This window comes from Pelophylax lessonae, assembly GCF_965119305.1.
Source record: "Pelophylax lessonae genome assembly, chromosome: 1".
In the NCBI taxonomy this organism is placed as follows: domain Eukaryota; kingdom Metazoa; phylum Chordata; class Amphibia; order Anura; family Ranidae; genus Pelophylax; species Pelophylax lessonae.
Window position 1 is genome coordinate 129,461,393 of NC_138768.1, and position 22,942 is coordinate 129,484,334.

The window sequence follows — 22,942 nt, forward strand, 5'->3', positions numbered from 1 at the left end:
ACAGTGTAGGAATCACCGATTCAGACAAACCTCTAACCTTTAGCACTTGGCTTTCAACAGCCAAGCTGTTAAAGCCAGTGACTGTAAAGCAGGATGGAAGATTGGCCTTTGGGACAGCAGATCTTCCCTGAGAGGAAGTCCCCAAGGAGCATTGGCGACCAGCGGTACCACGACCGTTGAGGCCAGTCTGAAGCCACTAGAATGACCGGAATTCCCTTCTGCCTCGATCCTGCGCAGGAGTCTTGGCAGAAGTTTGAGAGGGGGGAAGGTGTAAATCAGAATATACTGACTCCAAGGAGCCACTAAGGCGTCTGTGGCGTCAGCTAGAGGATTCCAAGACTGTGCCACAAACCTCTGTACCTTCCTGAGAGGCGAGAGGACAACAGGTCAACCTTGGGAGTACCATTCCCCCTGGTCCAATGCCTATCGGCTAAGGTAATCCGCTTGCTGATTTTCCACTCCTGTAACATGTACAGCAGAGAGGGCTCACTTTAGAATACCGGCTTCTTCCCAAGCCACCAGGACACTTCTTTTGCCCCCTTGGTGATTGACATAAGCCACGGCCGTGGCATTGTCCGATTGAATGCGTACCGGACACCCCTGAAGACAAAATGTCCAATGATCCAAACAAAGTCTGATCGCTCGGAGTTCCAGCACATTGATTGGCAGTCTGGACTCTTCCAGACCTCCCTACCTGGTCAGGCTGCAATCCATGGTGACAACCGTCCAGTAGAGGGGTAGAAAGGATGTTTCCTGTCGAATTGCCGGAGAACAAAGCCATCATATAAGGGACCCTCTCATACCCCAGCTCAACAGGATCAGATTGTCTGGAAACTGAGGATTCTTGTCCCATTTCACCAGGTTCTCTTTTTGAAGGGATCTTGTGTGGAACTGTGCAAACGGAACCGCCTCAAGGGTAGACACCATCATGCCTAGCCCCCGCATGCAAGCCTGAAGGACAGCAGAAGCTGGATTGCCTCCTGTAATTTCTGGAGTTTTTCCAGAGGAAGAAACACTCTGGCTGAAGCCGAGCCCAGAGTCAGACCCAGATAGTCCATTCTTGTGGGCCGAACCAGAGCAGACTTCTGAAGGTTCAGAATCCAATCGAACTCCCTGAGAGTTCGAAGAGTAATCTCCAAGTTGTCCATCAGAGCAGTTGAAGACTCCACTTGCAGAGTAAGATCGTCCAAGTACCCCAGCACTGCCACAGATGCAGCAATGCTAATACCGGGGCCAACACTTTTGTGAAGACCCAAGGAGCAGAGGTGAGACCAAAAGGTAATGCCATAAACTGATAATGCTCCTCGCCCACAGCAAAGCGGAGGAATCGCTGATGACCAACACATATTGGAATGTGAAGGTAGGCGTTCTTTATGTCGATAGAAGCAAGAAAATCCCAGATACAAGCCACTACAATGCGAATGGACTTCATTCTGAACTTCTGTACCAGCACAATGCATTTTTGCGCCTTGAGGTCCAGAATTGGACGTACCTTGCCTTCCTTTCTGGGAACTGTGAACAGGTTTAAGTAAAACCCCTAAAAAGTCGGAACTGGGACAATAACCCCTTGAACAAGTCTTGCACTGCCCCAAAGAGACCCGTAAGCGATCTGGGGACAAGCGCAGGTTGGAAAGGAAGAACCTTTCCGGAGGATAAGACTGAAACTCGATCTTGTAACAGGACCGAATGACTTTGTGGACTCACTTGTCCTGTACCAGGGAGGTCCATGGATCCAGAAACCAGCGAAGACGTCCCCCAACCTCAGATACGGGTGAGGGTGCCCCTTCATGCAGGTGGGGAAATGTGCTCAAAAGACTCCATTAGTGAAAACGGGGACTCACACAAAAAAAAAGTGTACAACACTGCTAGGGACAACCCCCCACCGCGCTGGCGGCACTACAAGGCCCAGCACACATCACTACCGCTGCTATAGCAGAGAGAGGGAGAAAGAACCACACCACCGATCAGGCATTTTTAGCACCCGGCAAACTGCACACTATGCGGCGATCAGGAAGAGAAAGATCCAGAAGTCAGCATTGGATGAGGAGGGGCTCTCGCGTCTGACTCATCGCCCATACAGCTCCAAAAACATGGCCGACGCTATTTTCAATGAGAAACCTCTAGAAAATGGCTACACAAACATAGCCGCCGATCAGCAGTACCATAAGGCTACAAAAAAATGGCGGCAGCACGGGGCTCCCAGGGGCCCCAGGAGCTCCGACCATGATCCCAGCAGGAAGGGGGGCCCTGACAGAAGCCCCCACTAGGTACAGCCTCTCCCAAAGTCCGATTGTCTAGTCGCGCACCCCCCCCCATCGCCAGCTCGACACCCCAGACCGACCTAAAAGGTATGGTCACCCCATGGGAGGGGGGTAGTGAGCAGATGGGGGGTAACAGTCCGCAGAGGACCCCGAAAACAGAGGGGCTCTGCATGGGAAGGAGGGGAACCTTGGGGGTCTGACCATCCCAGGGAGAGGCCCACATTCACCACAAAACCCTCCAGGGTTAGAGGGGGGACACGGCTACTTACCGTACCAGGAACAAAGTGGAAACCACTCCTGACAGACCACCACTCCATCAGAATAGGGGGGGCTGTCAACCAGGAGGAGCGCTGCGACTCAGGCCGAGGCCAGGTCATATGCACCCTCGTGAGACCTTTAACTCACATGCCAGCCCCCGTCCAGTGGGGCTATATCGCGGTTGACCTAGCACATAGCTGAGGCCTGCGCATGCTCACTGGCCAGACTAGGGGGACCTTCTGAATCCAGTCTGGCAGTTGATAGTAGTATCTCGCGGGAAATAAATAAAGCTAGGGAAAAAATTGCATCTAAAAAGAAAAAATTGCCAGGACCAGAGATCCCAGCAAGGAACTAAGTCCATATTCCTGACTAGGCAGAAAAAAACAATGCCTATAGCTGAGTGGGAGAGTATACCCTCTGGGACTGCCCCATAGACGTATTCAAGCTTTTTCCTGCCTAGTATCCTACTCATGTAGGGGGCAGCATTACCCAATGGTCAAGAATATGAGGAGCAATGTCCATCAATGAACGAAAGAGAAATAAGTATTGAACCTCTTTACCATTTTTCTAGGTAAATATATTTTTAAAGGTGCTATTGACATGAAGCTTTCACCACGTCGGTAACAACCCATGCAATTCAAAGAAACCAATACAAATAAGTTCAGAAATTAAGTTATGTGTAATAAAATGGGATAACACAAGGAAAAAAGTATTGAACATGGTAACTGAAATGTATTTAATACTTCGTACAAAATCCTTTGTAGGTAATGACCGTTTCAGGACGCCTCCTGTATGGAGAAACTAGTTGCATGCATTGCTTAGGTGTGATTTTTGCACATTCTTCCTCATAAACAGTGTTCAAATCTTTAAGATTACGTGGGCCTCTTCAATGAACTCTGATCTTGAGTTCTCTCTATAGATTTTCTATTGGATTCAAGTCAGGTGATTGGCTGGACCATTCTAGCAGCTTTATTTTCTTTCTTTCTTCAAAACGAATTGAGGGTTTCCCTGGTTTTGTGTTTGGGATCATTGTCTTGCTGAAATGTCCACCCTCGCTTCATCTTCAACATCCTAGTAGATGGCATCAGAAATTTTTAAGAATGTCTTGGTACATTTTTCCCCATTCATCCTTCCTTTAAGGACACAAAGTTTGCCAGTACCGTATACTGAAAAACAGCCCCCCACCGTTATGTTCCCACCTCCAAACTTCACTGTTGGTATGCTGTTTTTGGGGTGATGTGCAGTGCCATTTGACCTTCAAATATGGTTTGTATTATGGCATGCAATGAGTTAAATTTTGGTCTCATCTGACCAGACTATATTCTCCCAGTATTTCACAGGCTTGTCTAAATGTTGTGCAACTTTAACCACTTACCGCCCGCCCGCCGTCATATGACGGCGGGACGGTGCGGCTATTATCCTGGGCGGACGTCATATGACGTGACCCAGTAAATGCACGGCAGGCGCGCGATCGCGGGCGCGCCGCCGTGCACTGCCGGTGTCGGCGTGTCCCCGGGACACAGCCGGTCACCGGCAGGGGGGAAACAGCCAATAGGCATGGCTGTTTCCCACGTGATCGGCTGTGTTTCAATGACACAGCCGATCACAATGGAGGCGCCCGGGAGATGACCGCGCATGCGCGATCGGGAGCGCGCAGCGCGGTCATGTCGGTGGCACTGTGTTCCGTAGGAACACAGCTGTCACCGGCGGTAGTAAACAGTCACTGACAGTGACTGTTTACTATGTGATCGGCTGTGAATCCATTCACAGCCGATCACAAAATGTAAACAAAGAGCAGTAACTCAGTGTTACTAGCTCTTCTCCCCTCATACAGCTTCCAGTATGAGGGGAGAAGAGCTAGAAACATTGATTTACTGCTCTGTACCCCTGTAAAAAGTAAAAAGCACACAAATAAAGGTCCCCCACACACAGTCCTCAGCCCCCCCCAATGTCCCCTGTCACCCAACAGTCACCTCATCAGTGCCCAGAAATTGACACCCATAAGGCTACGTTCACATGTGAGAGTAGCGATCGCAGGCAGAATAACCGCGATTCTGCCCGCGATCCGGAAATCATTGCAAATCGCGGGACGCCTGTGCGTTGCCCGTGATTTGCAATAGCACCCCAAACGCTGTGCGATGTTGCCGCCATTTCCGCCTGCCGAATCGCGGTAACATCGCGCAAACATCGCATGATGCCCAAAAAAGGTACAAGAGTTTCTTTGGGGCGTCATGCGTTGTTTGCGTGATGTTACCTCGATTCGGCAGGCGGAAATCGCTGCAACATCGCACAGCATTTGGGGTGCTATTGCAAATCACGGGCAACGCACAGGCGTCCCGCCATTTGCAATGATTTCTGGATCACGGGCAGAATCGCAGTGATTCTGCCCGTGATCGCTACGCTCACATGTGAACATAGCCTAAAATTCACCGGTCACCAGAGACTGCCATCAGTACCGCCGTGCACCATCGCCCGTCACCTGTCACCCATCAGTGACCATCGCCCGTCACCTGTCACCCCATCAATCACCGTCACCTGTCACCCCATCAAACATCGTCACCTGTCACCCCATCAGTCACCTTCATCTGTCACCCTATCAATCATCGTCATTTGACACCCCATCAGTGATCGTCACTTGTCACCCCATCAATCATCGTCACATGTCACCCCGTCAGTGATTGTCATTTGTCACCCCATCAATCATCGTCACTTGTCACCTCATCAATCATCGTCTCCTGTCACCTCATCAATCATCATCACCTGTCACCCCATCAGTCATCGTCACCTGTCACCCCATCAGTCATCGTCACCTGTCACCCCATCAGTCATCGTCACCTGTCACCCCATCAGTCATTGTCACCTGTCACCCCATCAGTCATCGTCACCTGTCACCCCATCAGTCATCGTCACCTGTTTGTCATATACATGCAATCACTTACTGACCGCCTAACGACTATATGCGTCGGCCATTAAAAGCTAAATACTGGAGTTATGGCAGCAGATAGCCCCCATAACCCCGGTATTTTTTGAAACGGCGGGCGGTCGGCTTTCAGATAAGGGTGGTACCAGTGGCGGATTCGCCGCAGAATTACCCTTACGGTGCAGGGGAAGAGGTGCCCCCCCCCCCTCCTGCCGCGTCCCAGACGTTTTCCCAGCTTGCCGGACCCGCCGGCAGCGGGGAAAACTATCCGGTCCCGGATCCTCAGAGACAGGAAGTCGAGTGAGGGCAAGATGGCCCTCACTCAACTCTATGGTCTTGGAGGACCGGAGCTACGTCAAAAGACGTTGCCTAGCAACCGGTTTAAAGGGCCGCTTTTTTTTTTGCTTTTTTTTTTTTTCCTCTTTCAACAATTTTTTTTTTTTTTTTTCTTTTTTAGTGTAGTTGTGAGGTGTGAGGTCTTTTTGACCCCAGATCTCACAATAAAGAGGACCTGTCATGCCTATTTCTATTACAAGGGATGTTTACATTCCTTGTAATAGGAATAAAAATGATCAAAACATTTTTTTTTTTTAAACTGTGTAAAAATAAAAAAATAATAAATAAAATAAATAGGAAAAAAAAAAAAAAAAAAAATTAAAGCGCCCTGCCTCCGTTAGCTCGCGCGCAGAAGCAAACGCATACGCAAGTCCCGCCCACATATGTAAACGGTGTTCAAACCATACATGTGAGGTATCGCCGCGATCGTTAGAGCGAGAGCAATAATTTGAGCCATAGACCTCCTCTGTAACTCTAAGCTAGTAACCTGCAGAAATTTTTAAAATGTTGCCTATGGGGATTTTTAAGTACCAATGTTTGGCGCCATTCTGTGAGCATGCACAATTTTGAAGCATGACATGTTGGGTATCTAATTACTCGGCGTAACATTATCTTACATATTATGGAAAAAAAATGTGCTAAATTTACTGTTTTCTTATGTTTTAGTTCAAAAAAGTGAATTTTTTTTCAAAAAAATCGCATTTGGAAGACTGCTGCGCAAATATGGTGTGATAAAAAATATTGCAACGATCTCCATTTTATTCTCTAGGGTCTCTGCTAAAAAAAAATATATAATGTTTGGGGGTTCTAAGTAGTTTTCTAGCAAAAAAAAATGATTTTAGTTTGTAAACACCAAGTGTCAAAAATAGGCCCAGTCTTAAAGTGGATAAATGGACAACTTTGTGTAAAGCGCTACTTGGATGTTAGGCCTCTGTATGTGGCCAGGCTGTGAAAAAGTGTTACACATGTGGTATCGCCATACTCAGGAGGAATAGCAGAATGTATTTTGGGGTGCAATTTTTGCTATGTACATGCTATGTGTTAGAAATATTGCATAAATGGACAGCTTTGTGTAAAAAAAATGTGTTTTCATTTTCTTTCCACATTTTCCAAAAACTTGTGGAAAAAAATGACATATTCAAAAGACTCATTATGCCTCAAAAATTATACGTTGGGCTGTTTGCTTTCCAAAATGGGGTAATTTTATGGGGGTTTCCATTGTCCTGGTGCTCCAGGGCCTTCAAAAGTGCGATAGGTTGTCAGGAAATTATATGTGTAATTTGTGCTCCTAGAATGCCGGACGGGGCTACTTGGATGTTAGGCCTCTGTATGTGGCCAGGCTGTGAAAAAGTCTCACACATGTGGTATCTCCATACTCAGGAGGAGTAGTAGAATGTGTTTTGGGGTGTAGTTGCAAGTATACATGTGCTGTGTGAGAGAAATAACCTGTTAATACGGCAATTTGTAAAAAAAAAAAACAAAAAAAAAAACAAAATCTTCATTTTGCAAAGCATTGTGGGAAAAAATTACAACTTCAAAAAACTCACCATGCCCCTTATTAAATACCTTGGAATGTCTACTTTCCAAAAAGGGGTCATTTGGGGGGTATTTGTACTTTCCTGACTTTTTAGTGTCTCAAGAAATGAGATAGGCCTTCAGTACATCAGGTGTGATCAAGTGTGATCAATTTTCAATGATTCGCACCATAGCTTGTGGACTCTATAACTTTCACAAAGACCAAATAATATACACTTACTTGGGTTATTTTTACCAAAGATAAGTAGCAGTATAAATTTTGGCCAAAATTTGTGAAGAAAAATTACTAATTTGCAAAATTTTATGACAGAAACAAAGAAAAATGCGTTTTTTTCACAATATTTTCAGTCTTTTTTTATTTATAGCACAAAAAATAAAAAACCCAGTATTGATCAAATACCATCAAAAGAAAGCTCTATTTGTGTGAAAAAAAGGACACAATTTTTGTATGGGTGCAGTGTTGCATGACTGAGTAATTCTCAGTCAAAGTGTGAGAGCGCTGAAAGCTGAAAATCGGTCTGGGCAGGAAGGGGGTGAAAGTGCACTGTAGGCAAGTGGTTAAACAAGCTTCAATATGCTTTTTTATCAGCAATGGAGTCTTTCGTGGTGAATGTGCATACAGGCCATGGCGGTTGAGTGCATTACTTATTGTTTTCTTTGAAAAAATTGTGCCTAATTCCAGATCTTTCTGAAGCTCTCCACAAGTGGTCCTTGGCTCTTGGGACAACTCTTTTGAGAAATCTTTTCACTCCTCTGTCAGAAATCTTGCAAGGAGCACCTGGTCGTGGCCTGTTTATGGTGAAATTATGTTCTTTCCGCTACCGGATTATGGCCCCAACAGTGCTCACTGGACCCGTTTAGAAATCCTTCTGTAACCAATGCCATAAGTATGTTTTGCAACAATGGGGTGGCAAAGGTCTTGAGAGAGTTCTTTGCTTTTATCCATCATGAGATGTTTCTTGTGTGACACCGTGGTTATAGGACACCTTTTTATAGGCCATCAGTTAAAACTGAACCAGCTGATATTAATTTGCACTGACAAGGTGAAGGATTGCTTACTAATTACTGATAGATTTCAGCTGGTGTCTTGGCTTTCCATGCCTTTTGAACCTCACTTTCTTCATGTGTTCAATACTTTTTTTTCCTGTATCATTCCATTTTATTACACATAATTTAATTTCTGAACTTATTTTTTTTTTTTGTTTCTTTGTATGTACGGATTGCACGGGTTGTTACCGACACGTGGTGACAATTTAATGTCAATAGAAACTATAGAAAAAGATTTACCTAGAAAAATAGTGACGTGTTCAATACTTATTTTACCCACTGTATATTTAGAGGTTATGGCCAATAAATGAACGCACTTCAGGTACTTGGTTCCCAGCTGGCAATAGAGGGGAACATACCATAGTACAATTAAGAAACACTGCAAAGAACAGTAAACATGGAAGGATAATTGAGCGCGATACCGTTGTACAACAACTGTTGCAGGTGGGTTACGGAGGGGGAAAATAGATAAGGGATTTTACATCGGTCATTGGATTCTATAATTTTTTTAACAATATAGAAAATGTCAAGAGATGAATGTTCCTTATTTTGCGTCTATCAACAGCAGCTATCTTACTGTTAGGCACCATGGATGAAGTAGGAATTTCACAGTGCACACATAGTACTTCTCCCATTGCATACAAGCATGGATAGAAAACATCTCAAAGTATGTTTGTCACAGTATTGGGAGTGGCAAGTTCAAAGGACTTCAGGCCACATAGTACTCTACATGTTGGCTATGGAAAGAGTCTTAAGCCCGGTGCATATGCCGAAATTCAGCCGGTTCCGGCTGACTTCCAGTCCATGTGAACAGCTGTCTGTTCTATTAACGACTGGTTTCTGTCGAACGGGCATGCTGGAAAACCAGCATCCAATCAGCTATCAGTGTATATTCGGATGGGGGAGAGGCCACTCTGTTAGAATACAAAGACACAGCAGGAGAGAACACTGCATCAACATCGCTTGTGTTGATGCAGGGATCTCTCTGGATTTTTTTGTTCAAAAACTGTTAGTGTGTACCTAACCTAGGATTGTTGTTTTAGATTACTGGCTATAATTTATCTTTATGAAATCTGGTTACGACATATATCTGCATGGTAGCTTAAAGTGATTCTAAAGACAAATTAAAAAAAACAAACAAACAAACGTGTTATACTTGGTTTAAGTGGTTTTGCACAGAACAGCCCCAATCCTTTTTTTCTGGGGTTCCCATGCCGGCGCACCTGTCCCCTGCTTGTTATGGTGGCCCTTGTGCAGACTTTCTCCGGAGCCGGTTGTGTGTCCATTAGACACAGAGAACGAGTCTCGGCCCCGCTCCTTGCTCTCTCCTCACTGGCTTTGATTGACAGCAGCAGTAGCCCAAGGCTTCCACTGCTGTGCCTGAGCCAAAAGGAGAAAGGGAGCCGAGAACGCCTCTGCTCTCATGCACATCGCTGGATCGACATCAGGCTCATGTAAGACGGGGGGGGGGGGGATATGCATGCAGAAGGTTTTTTTTACCTTAATGCATAGAATAACTTAAGGTAAAAAAAAAAAACCTTCTGCCTTTAAAACCACTTTAAAATTATATATACCTCACAATCCATCTCAGGTCAAAATTTAAAAACCATACTTTCATGTCCCCCAGGATTTCAATAACTTCTAACCTACGCCTATTAATCTAAACTACCTCTATCTGGAATGTTTGAAAACTTACTTTTACTTACTGTACTTAGAGTTACTTTAATGCACATTTGAATAGGACAATTCTTTGTCTGAACAGATAACAAGGACACACTGCAATGTGTTAAAAACCAGGGCTAGAAAAAAAATCCAATATACAAAAGTGTTTGCGGTTTGCAAAAAAACATCTTTCATTTGAAATATATTACTTTTTTTTTTAAATACCTGTATTTTAACAGCATATGGCTCTTGTTGTTGGAGGTAGGCCTTCCTCCCTAGGTAGGTCTTTCTGGTCAGGTAGCCCCTTATCCGTGCTTGCAGCAGAGTAATCAGATGCTCATTTGCCATCCACAGCTGTTCTCGGTTGTAATCAGCTGTAATCTTTCCCACAATGGCCTAAAAAAGAAGAAAACAAATAGGTTTGTTTCCAGATATTCCGTGACATTAAATTCAGTGCATGACAGAATGAATTACAAACTATGAAGCTACATTCGAAAAATTATGTGGGCAGATGATGTAAATGATCTTTAAAGCTGAACTCTTTTGATACACTTTACAAGCCAAGTTGGCCCAAAAACGAACATGTGAGGCTGCTGGATGTGCTGTATAAAACTGTATGTAGGCTTCGTATAACTTACCGCACTGTGTTCCAGGTTTGAGCCAACACCTTCCTGTCTTATACCCAGAACACAATCTATCTGACCAGCGCTCAGCCATTCAGAGAAAGCAATGTATTATAGCAATGAATACAAAGCTTCCTCTGAGTGACTAAGTCAGAGGTTGTGACATCAGGCCACCTCTCTGGCTCAGCTATTCAGAGGAAGATTTGTGTTCACTGCTAGAATACATTGCTTTCTCTGAATGGCTAAGAGCCGGTCAGATAGACTATTGTGTTCTGGGTATGATCGAACCCGGAACACAGTGTAATATGCTGTATGTAGCCTCAGCTACATAAATTTTATACAGCACATCCAGCGGCCTCAGTTAGTGAGGGACATGCTGTTTGGGTCAGCTTGGCCCAAACAAACTATGTAAAGTGTATCAAAAGCTGGAGTTGAGCTCTATTTAGTAAAAACACCAAGAACCTAACAAACTTTAAGCTATATATTAATTAGTGACCTAAAGTGGTTCAAAAGGCTTTTTTTTTTACCTTAAAGTGGTACTAAACCCAGGATCCTGTATTCACTATATCTGGTCTTCCACAGCACACAGAACATGGAAATGCAATTATTTTAGTAAATATAAACTGCTAAATGCCATTTCTCATCAGCAGTATATAGCAGTCTTGTAACTTCTATCAATGTCCGGCCGAGCACTGCTTAACAAATTCAGCTCTTTTGGCTTACTACGCCATCAGCTTGTGTGGGTTTTGTTCAGCCAGCTCTCAACTTCAAAATAAAAGTCATGCTGCCAATCACTTTCACAGAGCAAGCAGCGTGGTGCCCCCCCCCTCCTCTCGTGGTTCTCGGGCTGTCCTGTGCTCACCGGTGCCCGGGTACACAGTCGGTGGCTGGGGGAGGGGGATTGTAGTGAGCTCGAGGCAAATCTGTGCCTCAAGCTCACATGCAAACCGTGAAACCAGGAGTGATGTCACTTTTAATTTCATATGCACCCTTTCCTGGCCAGCACAGCCAGGAGGCACCTCTAACCAAGCTAATCTGTGCTTGGTTAGATGGTGTGAAAGGCAGGGGAGACATTGGGGTCTATTAGACCCCTAATGTCTCCATAAAGAGTACCTGTCACTTTCTCAATGCTATTACATAGGGGTTTAATAACCCCTTGTGATAGCAATCAAGTAAAAATAAATATAAAAATAAAAGAAAGAGCCCAAAAACAATAGGCTTTCTTAGCCTTTGGCTCCCCCTGCTGTCCATCACAGTCAGTGAGGAGGGAGCAAGGGAGGGGCTCAGGTTCGAGCATGCACGAGTACCCCCTTAGAAAGCAGGTTGCTAAGGTGACACTCAACGGGGGGAGGGGAGCCTGGAGCATTGGTGGGGGAACAGTGCATAAGGGCAGCAGGTAAGTATAAAATGATTATTTTAATTTAAAAAAAAAAATCAAACCTTTAAAATCCCTTTGAGGAGGAACTGTGCCCAAAAGGGGAAGTTCTACTTTTCCTCCTCCTTCCTCCCTCCTCTCCCAAACTGGGAATGTCTTTTTTAGGTGGGGGCTGAGCAGGTACCTGATTTTGACAGATACCCGCCCTCACTTCTGCTCCAACCGCCTAGGTGATAGGAGCAGAGGTTCGCTCCCCCACCTCACCCTCTTGGGACAGGTCCCAGGAGACTGCGGAACCATTCATGGGGCGCATGCGCAATGGGCAGGTGACTGTGAGGCCGCAGAAAGTCACAGCTGGATGCCCAAAGGTAAGATGTCGGTGCTCACCGACCCGAAGATCGGCATAAAGTTAGGCCGGTGAACACATCGCTGGATCCTGGGACATGTGAGTGTGTTTTTTCAAAGTCATCAGTTACAGTATTTGTAGCTGCTGACTTTTACATTTTTGTTTATAGGGTGAAGATTCTCTTTAACAGTAAACTGCTTAAACTGCATTGGAAATGGTAAACAACAGAATTCCAGAGTACTCCTTGTCCTTGAATTCTTAATGGCTTGCAGATGCTGTATAATTGTGACATCAGGAATTTGTGAGGTTGGGTGTAATGATGTGGTAAATTACTCGAAACAATATACTGTTGTTTTTAAATCTGAACATTTTTGACTTTTCAGGTTCTGCAATAACAGAAGACGCTTAGGGATATGGAGAGAATAAAAGTGGGTTGGGATGAGGAAGAGTGTGATGGGCCCCAGCTGGATGGAAGGAAAAGTGTAGGTGGATTCACTTCTCATTCGTCACTAACTCCAAGGACGAGAAGAGGAATTACATGGGTTAAGCATACTGCCTTCCACCATTAAATAAAGTCATAAAAAGGTTTATAAGTGGTAGTATGATATCACTTTCATGTATCCCTTTAAAAATGGCATTTACAACTGGTTGCACATTATATTTTTATTTATCATTAATTATTAAAGTGTTTGTAAAGGAAGAAGGTTTTTTTTTCCTAATGCATTCTATGCATTAAGATAAAAAGCCTCCAGTGCGCAGCAGCCCCCCTAATACTTACCTGAGGTCCATCTAGATCCAGTGATGTTGCAAGCCCGGGACTCCCCTCCTCATTGGCTGAGACAGCAGCACATCGCCATGGGCTCCCGTTGCTGTCAAAGTCTGAATGGACACAGAGAGCTGTGGCTCGATTCGGGTGCCGCCATAGCAAGCTGCTTGCTGTGGGGGCACTCAACATGAGGGAGGGGCCAGGAGCACTGAAGAGTGACTCGGGAAGAAGAGGATTGGAGCTCCTCTGTGCAAAACCACTGCACAGAGCAGGTAAGTATAGACATGTTTGTTATACTGAAAAAAATGATAAACACACTTATTTTTGCCCCCATTTTTCATTTTGAACTCAAAGATTTAAGAAAACCAGGATTCATCCGTGAAGAGAACAACACCTCTCCAAAGTGCCAGATACCATTGAATGTGAGCATTTGCCCACTGAAGTTGGTTACGATGACGAACTGCAGTCAGGTTAAGACCCCGATGAGGATGACGAGCATGCATGAGCTTCCCTGAGACAGTTTCTAACAGTTAGTGCAGAAATTCGTTGGTTATGCAAAGCTGACTGTTGCAGCAGCTGTCCGGGTGGCTGGTCTCAGACAATCTTGGAGGTGAAGATGCTGGATGTGGAGGTCCTGGGCTGGTGTGGTTACACGTGGACTGTGGTTGTGAGGCCGATTGAATATACTGCCAAATTCTCTGAAACGCCTTTGGAGATGGCTTATGGTAGAGAAATGAACATTCAATTCACAGGCAATAGCTCTGGTGGATATTCCTGCAGTCAGCATGCCAATTGCACGCTCCCTCAAAATTTGCAACATCTGTGGCATTGTACTGTGTGATAAAACTGCACATTTTAGAGTGGCCTTTTATTGTTGCCAGCCTAAGGCGTGTACACCTGTGCAATAATCATGGTGTCTAATCAGCATCTTGATATGTCACACCTGTGAGGTGGATGGATTATCTCGGCAAAGGAGAAGTGCTCACTAGCACTGATCTAGGCAGATTTGTGAATATTTGAGAGAAATAGGTCTTTTGTCTACATAGAAAAAGTCTTAGATCTTTGAGTTCAGCTCATGAAAAATGGGGGCAAAAACAAAAAAGTGTTGCGTTTAGAATTTTGTTCACTGTATTTTTAACTTAAAAAAAAAACGAGACTTTAGTATAATTTTAAAACATATGCCCAGTGCAAATATAATAAATTCTTCACCTCCGGGAAGGTTTACCCCCCCCCCCCTTCCTGACCAGGCTATTTTTTGCAATATTTTATGCCCTTTTTCCCCCCACAAATAGACACCTTTGCACTTTTTATTTTTTTGGCTATAAACAAAGAACGACCGACAATTTTGAGTAAACAAACAAAACAATATTTTTTACTTTCTGCTCTAAAACACATTAAAAATATATATATATTTCTTATTCAATTCAGGCCAGTATGTATTCTGCTACATATTTTGGCAAAAAAAAATCTCAATAAGCGTATATTGATTGGTTTGCTCAAAAGTTAGTGTCTACAAACTATGGGATATTTTTATTTTTTACTAGTAATGGTGGCGATCAGCGACTTATAGTGGGACTGCGACATTGCGGCAGACAAACAGGAAACCTGACAATTTTTTGGGGACCAGTGACATTTTTACAGTGATCAGTGCTAAAAATATGTACTGTACTTATGACACTGGCAGGGAAGGGGCTAACATTAGGGGCGATCAAAGGGATACCTGTGTGCCTAGTTAATATTTCAGTGTAGTGGGGGAGGTGCTTTTATTAGTGGAAGACATGGATCAGTGTTTCTGTACTGACAGAATGGCAATCTGCCTTGTTTACATAGGCAGACTGCCATTCTGTCAGTGTACCGAATAATCAGCAGGTGCCGGCAGACATCGGGTCTGCGGGACCCGCTGATCAGCTCCCGCTGTGTAAAATCACAGCGGGAGCGAGCCGAAAGTGCAGGATCACGTATTTATAAATGATCCTGCTTAGCGCAGCCACCCTGTAGTAGTAATTTCACTAAGGAGTGGTCAGCAAGAGGTTAATGATACCCATCTACTAATAAACTGTGCCCAAAAAAACACATTAAACCCCTTCCTGCTCTTTCCCGGAATCCCTTTAAGGCAGACTTTACAAAGGCGACTAGCACTGACAGTGGCAGGAATTTGAGAATTCCTGCTGCAGTTTCTGCCACAAGGGGCATTGCAGCGATCACCGCTGGTAGTCGCAGGCTGTGTGGACAGCCCCCTATAGCTGCAGCCACTGAAGACCTGTCATTAAAAGTACAGGGCTCGTTGCCAGCAGCTGGCTCCTCACAGCTGGCAGAAACAGCTGCAGGAATCAGAAGATTCATGCTACGGCCATTTGCACAAGTGCTAGTTGCCTGTGCGAATATTACCTTAGTGGGTCTTTACACCATGGGGTGGTAAAACCTGCCTGATCACATGACCACTGTGATAGGCTGTCCTGCCTGCTTCCAATCAATACTAGAGATCAGAAACTGTCTATGACAGCTTAGTCACTGTGTTGGGAGTTTGCAGTGAGCGCACTCTCAACATAGAAACTTCAGCTATTTATGGGCACATACAGTATTGTGCAAAACGTGGGCATTGAAATTCACCCTCTTTACTGCAAAAAAAAAAAAACAAAAGATGTTCTGTCATGGTGCGGGTAACGCTCCAGACAGAATCCTCGCCACCGAAGTAGGGGAGCTATCGGCCCAGGGACCGCTGCAACTCAGACCCAAGCCCGGTTGTATGCGACCCTGCGAAACGTTTAACTCGTGGGCCAGCCTCTGTCCGTGAGGCTATGTCGCGGCCGACCTAGCGCGTAGCTGCGGTCTGTACAACTGGATCTAGATTATCCAGCAGTTGATTGTAGATCTTCCAAGATAAAAAACAAAAAAGATGTAAGGAAGGAGAACAAATACAAATTGCTAGAACCATAAATCCAAGCCAGGAGCCTAGGTCCTTACTCCTTACCCTATACATATCTTCATAATCAAAGGTCTATACTACTTTTTACCACTTACCTCCTTTTTCCCCCTTCTCTTCTTTCTCCGTCCCCCTCCCCCCCCCTTTCTTTCTTTTTTTACCCACTTTCGCCACCTTTATTTATCCCAAAATAATTGTCTCCTTTATTTATTCTATCCATACTCCTATTACTATCCCTCCTTCCCATCCCCCCAATGCTTTCCCTTCTTTTGAGATGGAGAGGTCCACCCATTCACTGTACCCCCCAATGTCTTAAAATTACAACTGCTTTGGGTTGCCCAGCCCTGTTTTACCAATTTTTTTCTATTTATGAAATGTACCAAACACTAATTCTTTATGTCATCTAAACTTTAAAAAGGATGCCATTTCTGGAATGAATGTCACTTTTGCTTTTAGCACATCCTACATGTGTAGCACTTTGCAGGCAGGCTTACGGCATCCCCAAGTATATTATTTATAGGAATTGTGCATTTTTAATATTTCACTTTTGAACTTTTAACCTATAGGTAAGCTTACAATAAGGCTTACCTGCAGGTACACTGAACATCTCCTAAATTTGCACTGTTTAGGAGATATTCACCCAACATGCAGCTAGTGATGTCACTGGTGCATGAGCTCTGAAGGAACGGCATACCATACTGGACCTTCAGAATTCCATGCCGGGAGTGACGTCTTTGCGGCCCTGGCCACTCATACAGCCAGAGCCATTGAACCCAGAAAGAAGACCAGGTGAAGCTAGTAGCATCAGGGAGCTGTGACAGCACTTTATAGAGGGCTCTGTGTACAGGTAAGTCTGTCATAATCTGCTAGCATGCACTGCATACTAGTACATTATGACATAAACCTGAAGGGGGGGGGGGGCATCACTTTTTTTCTGGTGGTTTCTTATTGCTTTAAAAGAGCTGCTCCCTGCCTAACTGTATTTTTCTAAACCGATTTCCCCCCTGGCAGTGTCCAGCTTTCCAAGTCCTTTGACAATCCCATGCCTATTAACCTTGAACATGGGGAGAATTGAATGGCAAGATTTGCTTCCCATTTACTTTAATGGGGTTCCCATTAAAATAAGCAATTTACAGATTTTTTGCCATGTTCATCGCACTTATGCAGATTCGACCATCACTACTCATTTTATGTAAGCCAAACACCTGTATTGGAATGTTTTCATTATATACTATATATCTACATATGTATGATGCTTAAAAAAAAAAAAAAAACAAAACAAAAAAAAAAAAAACAAAACAAAACAAAAAACACATTTTGGTAGTAATCAAGGCCAAATACAAACTTTCTGTATCGTAATAAACAGATCTCAGTGGACTAGCTTTCAAAGTGACAGCAGAGATCCACCGAATACACTGGGAGAACTGCAATCTCCCTGCGTAGTCCGCATGACTGAACTTCCTGCGCATCCTTAATTTACTGTATGAATGAAGGCTACAGTTGAAAGCACAAATTGTAAATGTGAGCTGAAGTTAGTAAAAAAAAAAAAAATCAGGTTATGTCTAAATCACAATGGTTTAACCATGCTATAACACCTCCCCTTAACCGGTTTTGTTGTCCTTGGACCAAACAGTGTTAATTCCAAGATTGGTGGATGGCAGCTGTCATTTCTGCACCTTACACTGGCCCAACCACCCTACCCCCCTGATGTCCAAGCTCCATCTCTGCCTGGGGAAGACACAAGTTGGCAACTTTGCATTGGGTGCCAAAGAATCCTATGCCATGCCATGTGGCAAGTACAGGTCTGATGAAAGATCTGCCCTGTCCTACAAGAAGCTACTTGCCTGACTTCGGCATGCACTGAAGTTCCCTGTGACACAATTAAGCTGCCTTTTATTTGTTTGTATGCAGAACCAGAGCAAAAGTTGCAAATAAGTTGTCAGAAATAGTGTCTGACACAAGTACAAAGCAACTTTTGATTAAAGAATGTGAATACAACATATTGAGTAAATAAAAATACAATTTAGCCAAAGGAAGACTGAGTCACCAAACAAATATAAAGACATGAATGCGACCGAATATTTTCAATTTTCTGTGGCCACCGTCTCTGCAGCTGAGCAAGAAAGGAAGACAGAAAAGAATTAGAATATATACAGTACAGTATGGGTCTAGAATCTGTTCTCAGAGGGAGCCTAAAACTACCAGAATAAATAGACTGCTTTGTCTATAATATAAAGCGAATATAATGATCAAAATGAGAACACCAATACTGACGCTGAAAAGACAATAATCCCCGGAGGTGGGACTTTCCATTACCCTGCAAGATACGTATCCCCCCACGTTTTCTAACATCATTGCATTATATAACAACTCCACAGGCTGTATTCAGGTCAATGGTTTGCAGTCATACCCTGTGGTCTTTCGCAACAGTCCACATCAGGGCTGCCCCAGTCCCATATATTAGAGATGGAAGACCTTTGCTAATGCAATTTGGTGGAAACCCTACTATTTGGGGCCTTTTTGCTGGGGGCATGATCATAAATCTAAAACACAGTATTGCCGCGCTACAGGAAGTAAAAAATATGAGAAGTGTCGCGCTCAAACAAAGTGCTTGTGCAGATATTAAACCTTAATTCAAAAATTCATAATTGGTGACAATCAAAAAATCAATCAATCTGTGCTCAACAATATAAAGTGTAAACAGTCCATATGCAGCATCAACCAATCCACATCTCCTTGGTGTCACACAAATTAGCAGAGACTTGATGTTAGTGCAGATTAAACCTTCACCTCCACACTTCACCCAGTGATCTAGTAAGGTACTCCTTACTGTAAATACATGACCCCTTGATTATAGGAGGTCACATAGGCAATATCTCCACACAGTGCACGATCCTCAGCTCCTCTGTTACACAGTAGGTAATCCAGTAACAAGCCCTTATAGCATAGCTCGGATCAGGTGGCAAACATGGGTGGAACAAAAAGAGACTCTCATGGTGCAGTATCATGATCCCCTGATGACATCAGGTCGTACTGACGAAACGTACGTCGGGAAGGGAAACGTGAGACCGTAGCCATTTCCGGGTTAGAAGAGCGCTGTGCGATCGGCAGTGCTCACAACCCCGCTGGATGTTTTTTATGAGAAAAGGCGATTGTTTTATGGAGATTCGAGTAAGTGCAATACTTTTTAAATAAAGCGATATGTTTAGATGTACTGCACCATGAGAGTCTCTTTTTGTTCCACCCATGTTTGCCACCTGATCCGAGCTATGCTATAAGGGCTTGTTACTGGATTACCTACTGTGTAACAGAGGAGCTGAGGATCGTGCACTGTGTGGAGATATTGCCTATGTGACCCCCTATAATCAAGGGGTCATGTATTTCCGGTAAGGAGTACCTTACTAGATCACTGGGTGAAGTGTGGAGGTGAAGGTTTAATCTGCACTAACATCAAGTCTCTGCTAATTTGTGTGACACCAAGGAGATGTGGATTGGTTGATGCTGCATATGGACTGTTTGCACTTTATATTGTTGAGCACAGATTGATTGATTTTTTGATTGTCACCAATTATGAATTTTTGAATTAAGGTTTAATATCTGCACAAGCACTTTATGTTTGAGCGCGACACTTCCCTTCTTTTAAACAACTATTCAGCACCTTGCTTTTTTGTTGCTGCTCACTATAAGGAAGCAATTCCTTTAAATTAATATTTATTTAATATTTATTAATATTCATATATTCACATAATTTTTATGTTTATATTTATTGATTATATATATACACGGTTGAACCACTTGCGCAATTTTTTGGTTACACCAAACCCCTTTTTCTGAGTAAAAAATATGAGACCATATAATTGATCACGAATCGCAGGGGTAAAGCAGCCACACAAAACCTGGAATTTTGCAGATTTAAAAGACATAAAACACTAAATGTGGCGCTAAATCCAAGAACGTATAGCAAAAAAGGGGGAAGCAGTCCATGCAGGTGTATCTTCACTTTTATAGAGGCAAATCCAGAGTAAACCACCACCAGAAGAGCACTCAGAAACACCACCACTCCTTACCAGATGTCGTTGATCCCCACAACAGAGATCAAATGCGCATAAATGAAGGATCAGAGACTTCTCACTCAGATATCCAATTCATAGGCACAGGCTCAGAGATAGTGTGTGTTTGATATGGAAAAAGAAAGAACATCACATAGCGCAGACTGCTTCACAAGAATTTATTCCCACTAAAAAGAGCCACTTACAGGGTTCAGAAGAAATCCTCGCATAAATGACCAGAATCTCCCTGCCAGTTCTCAGGCGTCCTCCTGTCAAGCGCTCGGTCTATGGCCGCTCTGTGTCCTCCTCGCTGCGGCACGCGTCGCTTAGCACGCCACCCGACGCACGTTTCGACTTCAGCAGTCGTCGTCAAGGGGTGTGGCTGCCAGCTACGCTTGTGCCTTTTCGAATGACGGAGGAAAGAAGCTTCCCCATTTTTTGCATGGACTGCTTCCCCATTTTTTGCTATACGTTCTTGGGTTTAGCGCCACATTTAGTGTTTTATGATCATAAATCTGTCTGGTGAACAATATACTGCTTTATATTTCAAACTCCAGACTGGCCTTTCCCTCCATTTTGCAAGAAGTTATTTTGGGCAACTAAACAAGTTTAAGGTGAATACCCACTCACAAACCAATTATATTAAACATGACGATTCCCAACATGGATCAACAGCTCCTTTCTTCTTCTTTTCTCATTGCAATGGGCCACTCAATCAAGTGCATAAGTGCAATAAGGGGGGGGGGGGGGTAATACAGCGCTAGTATCTCAAAAAACAGCCAGTACCGCAAAAGGATAAAATGTGTATAGAAATACTGTATATAATGTACAGCACTAATTCTTAATATCAATCGTGTTTTAAATGATGCAATATAAATGAAATCACAATAGTTGGAAAACTCTTATGGAAAAACAATTTGTGTCAAAAATGTTAAATTAGGTATCAGTAATAACTTTTACTTCCACATGTATTTGGGATAAACATGTTTTAGTGATAATATACATTTGTAATAAAACAAACAAATATCTCAAAAAATTGTGATAGGCCCCTTTGACACAGGCGGACCGTTCAGATCTGCCTGTCAGTTTTTTTTGGCGGATCTGAACGGATGCCCCATGCATCTCTATGGGGCATCGGATGTCAGCGGAGACATGTCCGCTGACATCCGATCCGTCAAAACCAGACGGATGGAAACCCTATTTTCCATCCGTCTAGCGGATCGGATGAGAAAGGACAGACGTTCCGTTCCCATCCGATTCCCCCATAGAGATGCCTGGGGACCCGACAGCTGTGTCTCCGCACACAGCGCGGAGACACAGCTGTCATCCTCCTGCTCAGCGGGGGATCGGCAGATCGATTCCCCGCTGAGAAAAACTGAGTCCGCCTGACGGACTCCATGTGTGAAAGGGGCCTTAAGGTGAACTAAAAAACACCACAAATCAAAATGAATGCAAAAACAGACAGAAGGTGCCTCTTAGTGGGACTTTAGGGGCCTAAAAATATTTAGTAAAGTAACAACAAACAACAAGTAAAAAGGATTTTTAAATAAACAAATATAGGTATAAATGTTATTGAACATCATAGTTAAAACATGAAGCTGATATAAAAGGACAACAATTTTGAACCAGATGAAGGCAATCCACCTCACATATATAGCATGGTGGTTGGAGGAAAGATGTAAATAAAAAACCCTACAGAAACTTCCAACGTGTTTCAGAGTTTCCTCTTCAGGGGTGATGAATTAGGGTACAATTTTTCTTACAATCAGTGCATACAAGGCCCATAACATCAGCTAAAGAACCATTAAAAAAATAATAATAATAAAGATGTCCGTTCCTTTGCTCAGTCAATGACACATGTAGATCTGATACAGATCAAAGATGGCAACAAAGATTGGCACAAAAGATCAGTCCACTGAATTTAGCGAGACCAAAGCAGAAGCGCTGGGCCACAACACCTAAGAAGGTCATATCCCCAAGATGTGAATCAAGATGTGACTGCAACTGAAACAGGACCGCGCTGTCCTGTTTCAGTTGCAGTCACGTTTTGATTCACACCTTGGGGAACGATAGGCAACAGATTGTATGGGGATATGGCCTTCTTAGGTGTTATATTGAACACTGACACCATGACATACCTCTGCCACTACAGATATAATGGAGTGTGTGTGTATATATATATATATATATATATATATATATACATACATACACACACACACACACACACACACACACACACACAGTATGCATCATTTTATTTAGATTTTTTACTGTTGAACTCAACAAAACTATTATTTGTATAGAATAGAATTCGTGTTTGTGTACAATAAATACCTTTTGTATTATTTACTGAAAATATAATTTTGTTAACATTAATCGAAAATTGTTGGGATGTATGAAATCAGATACTATCATTACCTCTGCTGGTTAAGGGGGGGGGGGGGGAGGTTAATTGATGGGGCAACCCTAACCTTGTACATTTTAGATCAGATCCTGACCCTCCAACTATGGGCGCAGTTTGACATCAAAGTGTTGCAAGATATTTTGCCCATGGGCCGGTTGCTGTCTTTTAGGGACCCCTTTGGGAAATTTCAGTTGCTCGGATGAAAGTACTTCCGCTGAGGAATGCTACCCGCGCCCAATTCTCACTACGCCCTATGCTGGCCATGGATTCCATAGGAAAACTTTTAGCTTAGGAGTCTTTGCCCAGGCCCCTTTCCTCCCTATACCTAGAGTGCTACTTAGTTTTGATTCCCCTAAAATACAGAGGTTATGGAAGGTTTATAAGGCAGACATCCCCTCATTGGATAGGGAAGATTGAGAGGATCATTTTGAGA

At 43.6% G+C, this 22,942-nt stretch overlaps 1 protein-coding gene across 2 annotated transcripts in view; it reads right to left on the reverse strand.

Annotated features, from left to right (window-relative positions):
• LOC309561249 (ras GTPase-activating-like protein IQGAP2) overlaps positions 1 to 22,942 on the reverse strand; it is a 506,552-nt gene that overhangs the window by 91,690 nt on the left and 391,920 nt on the right. For both annotated transcript variants that reach the window (XM_082265047.1, XM_082265046.1), the window contains one exon: positions 10,246 to 10,416. In XM_082265047.1, coding sequence (XP_082121173.1) covers positions 10,246 to 10,416 — 171 coding nt within the window. The remainder of the gene's footprint in view (positions 1 to 10,245; positions 10,417 to 22,942) is intronic.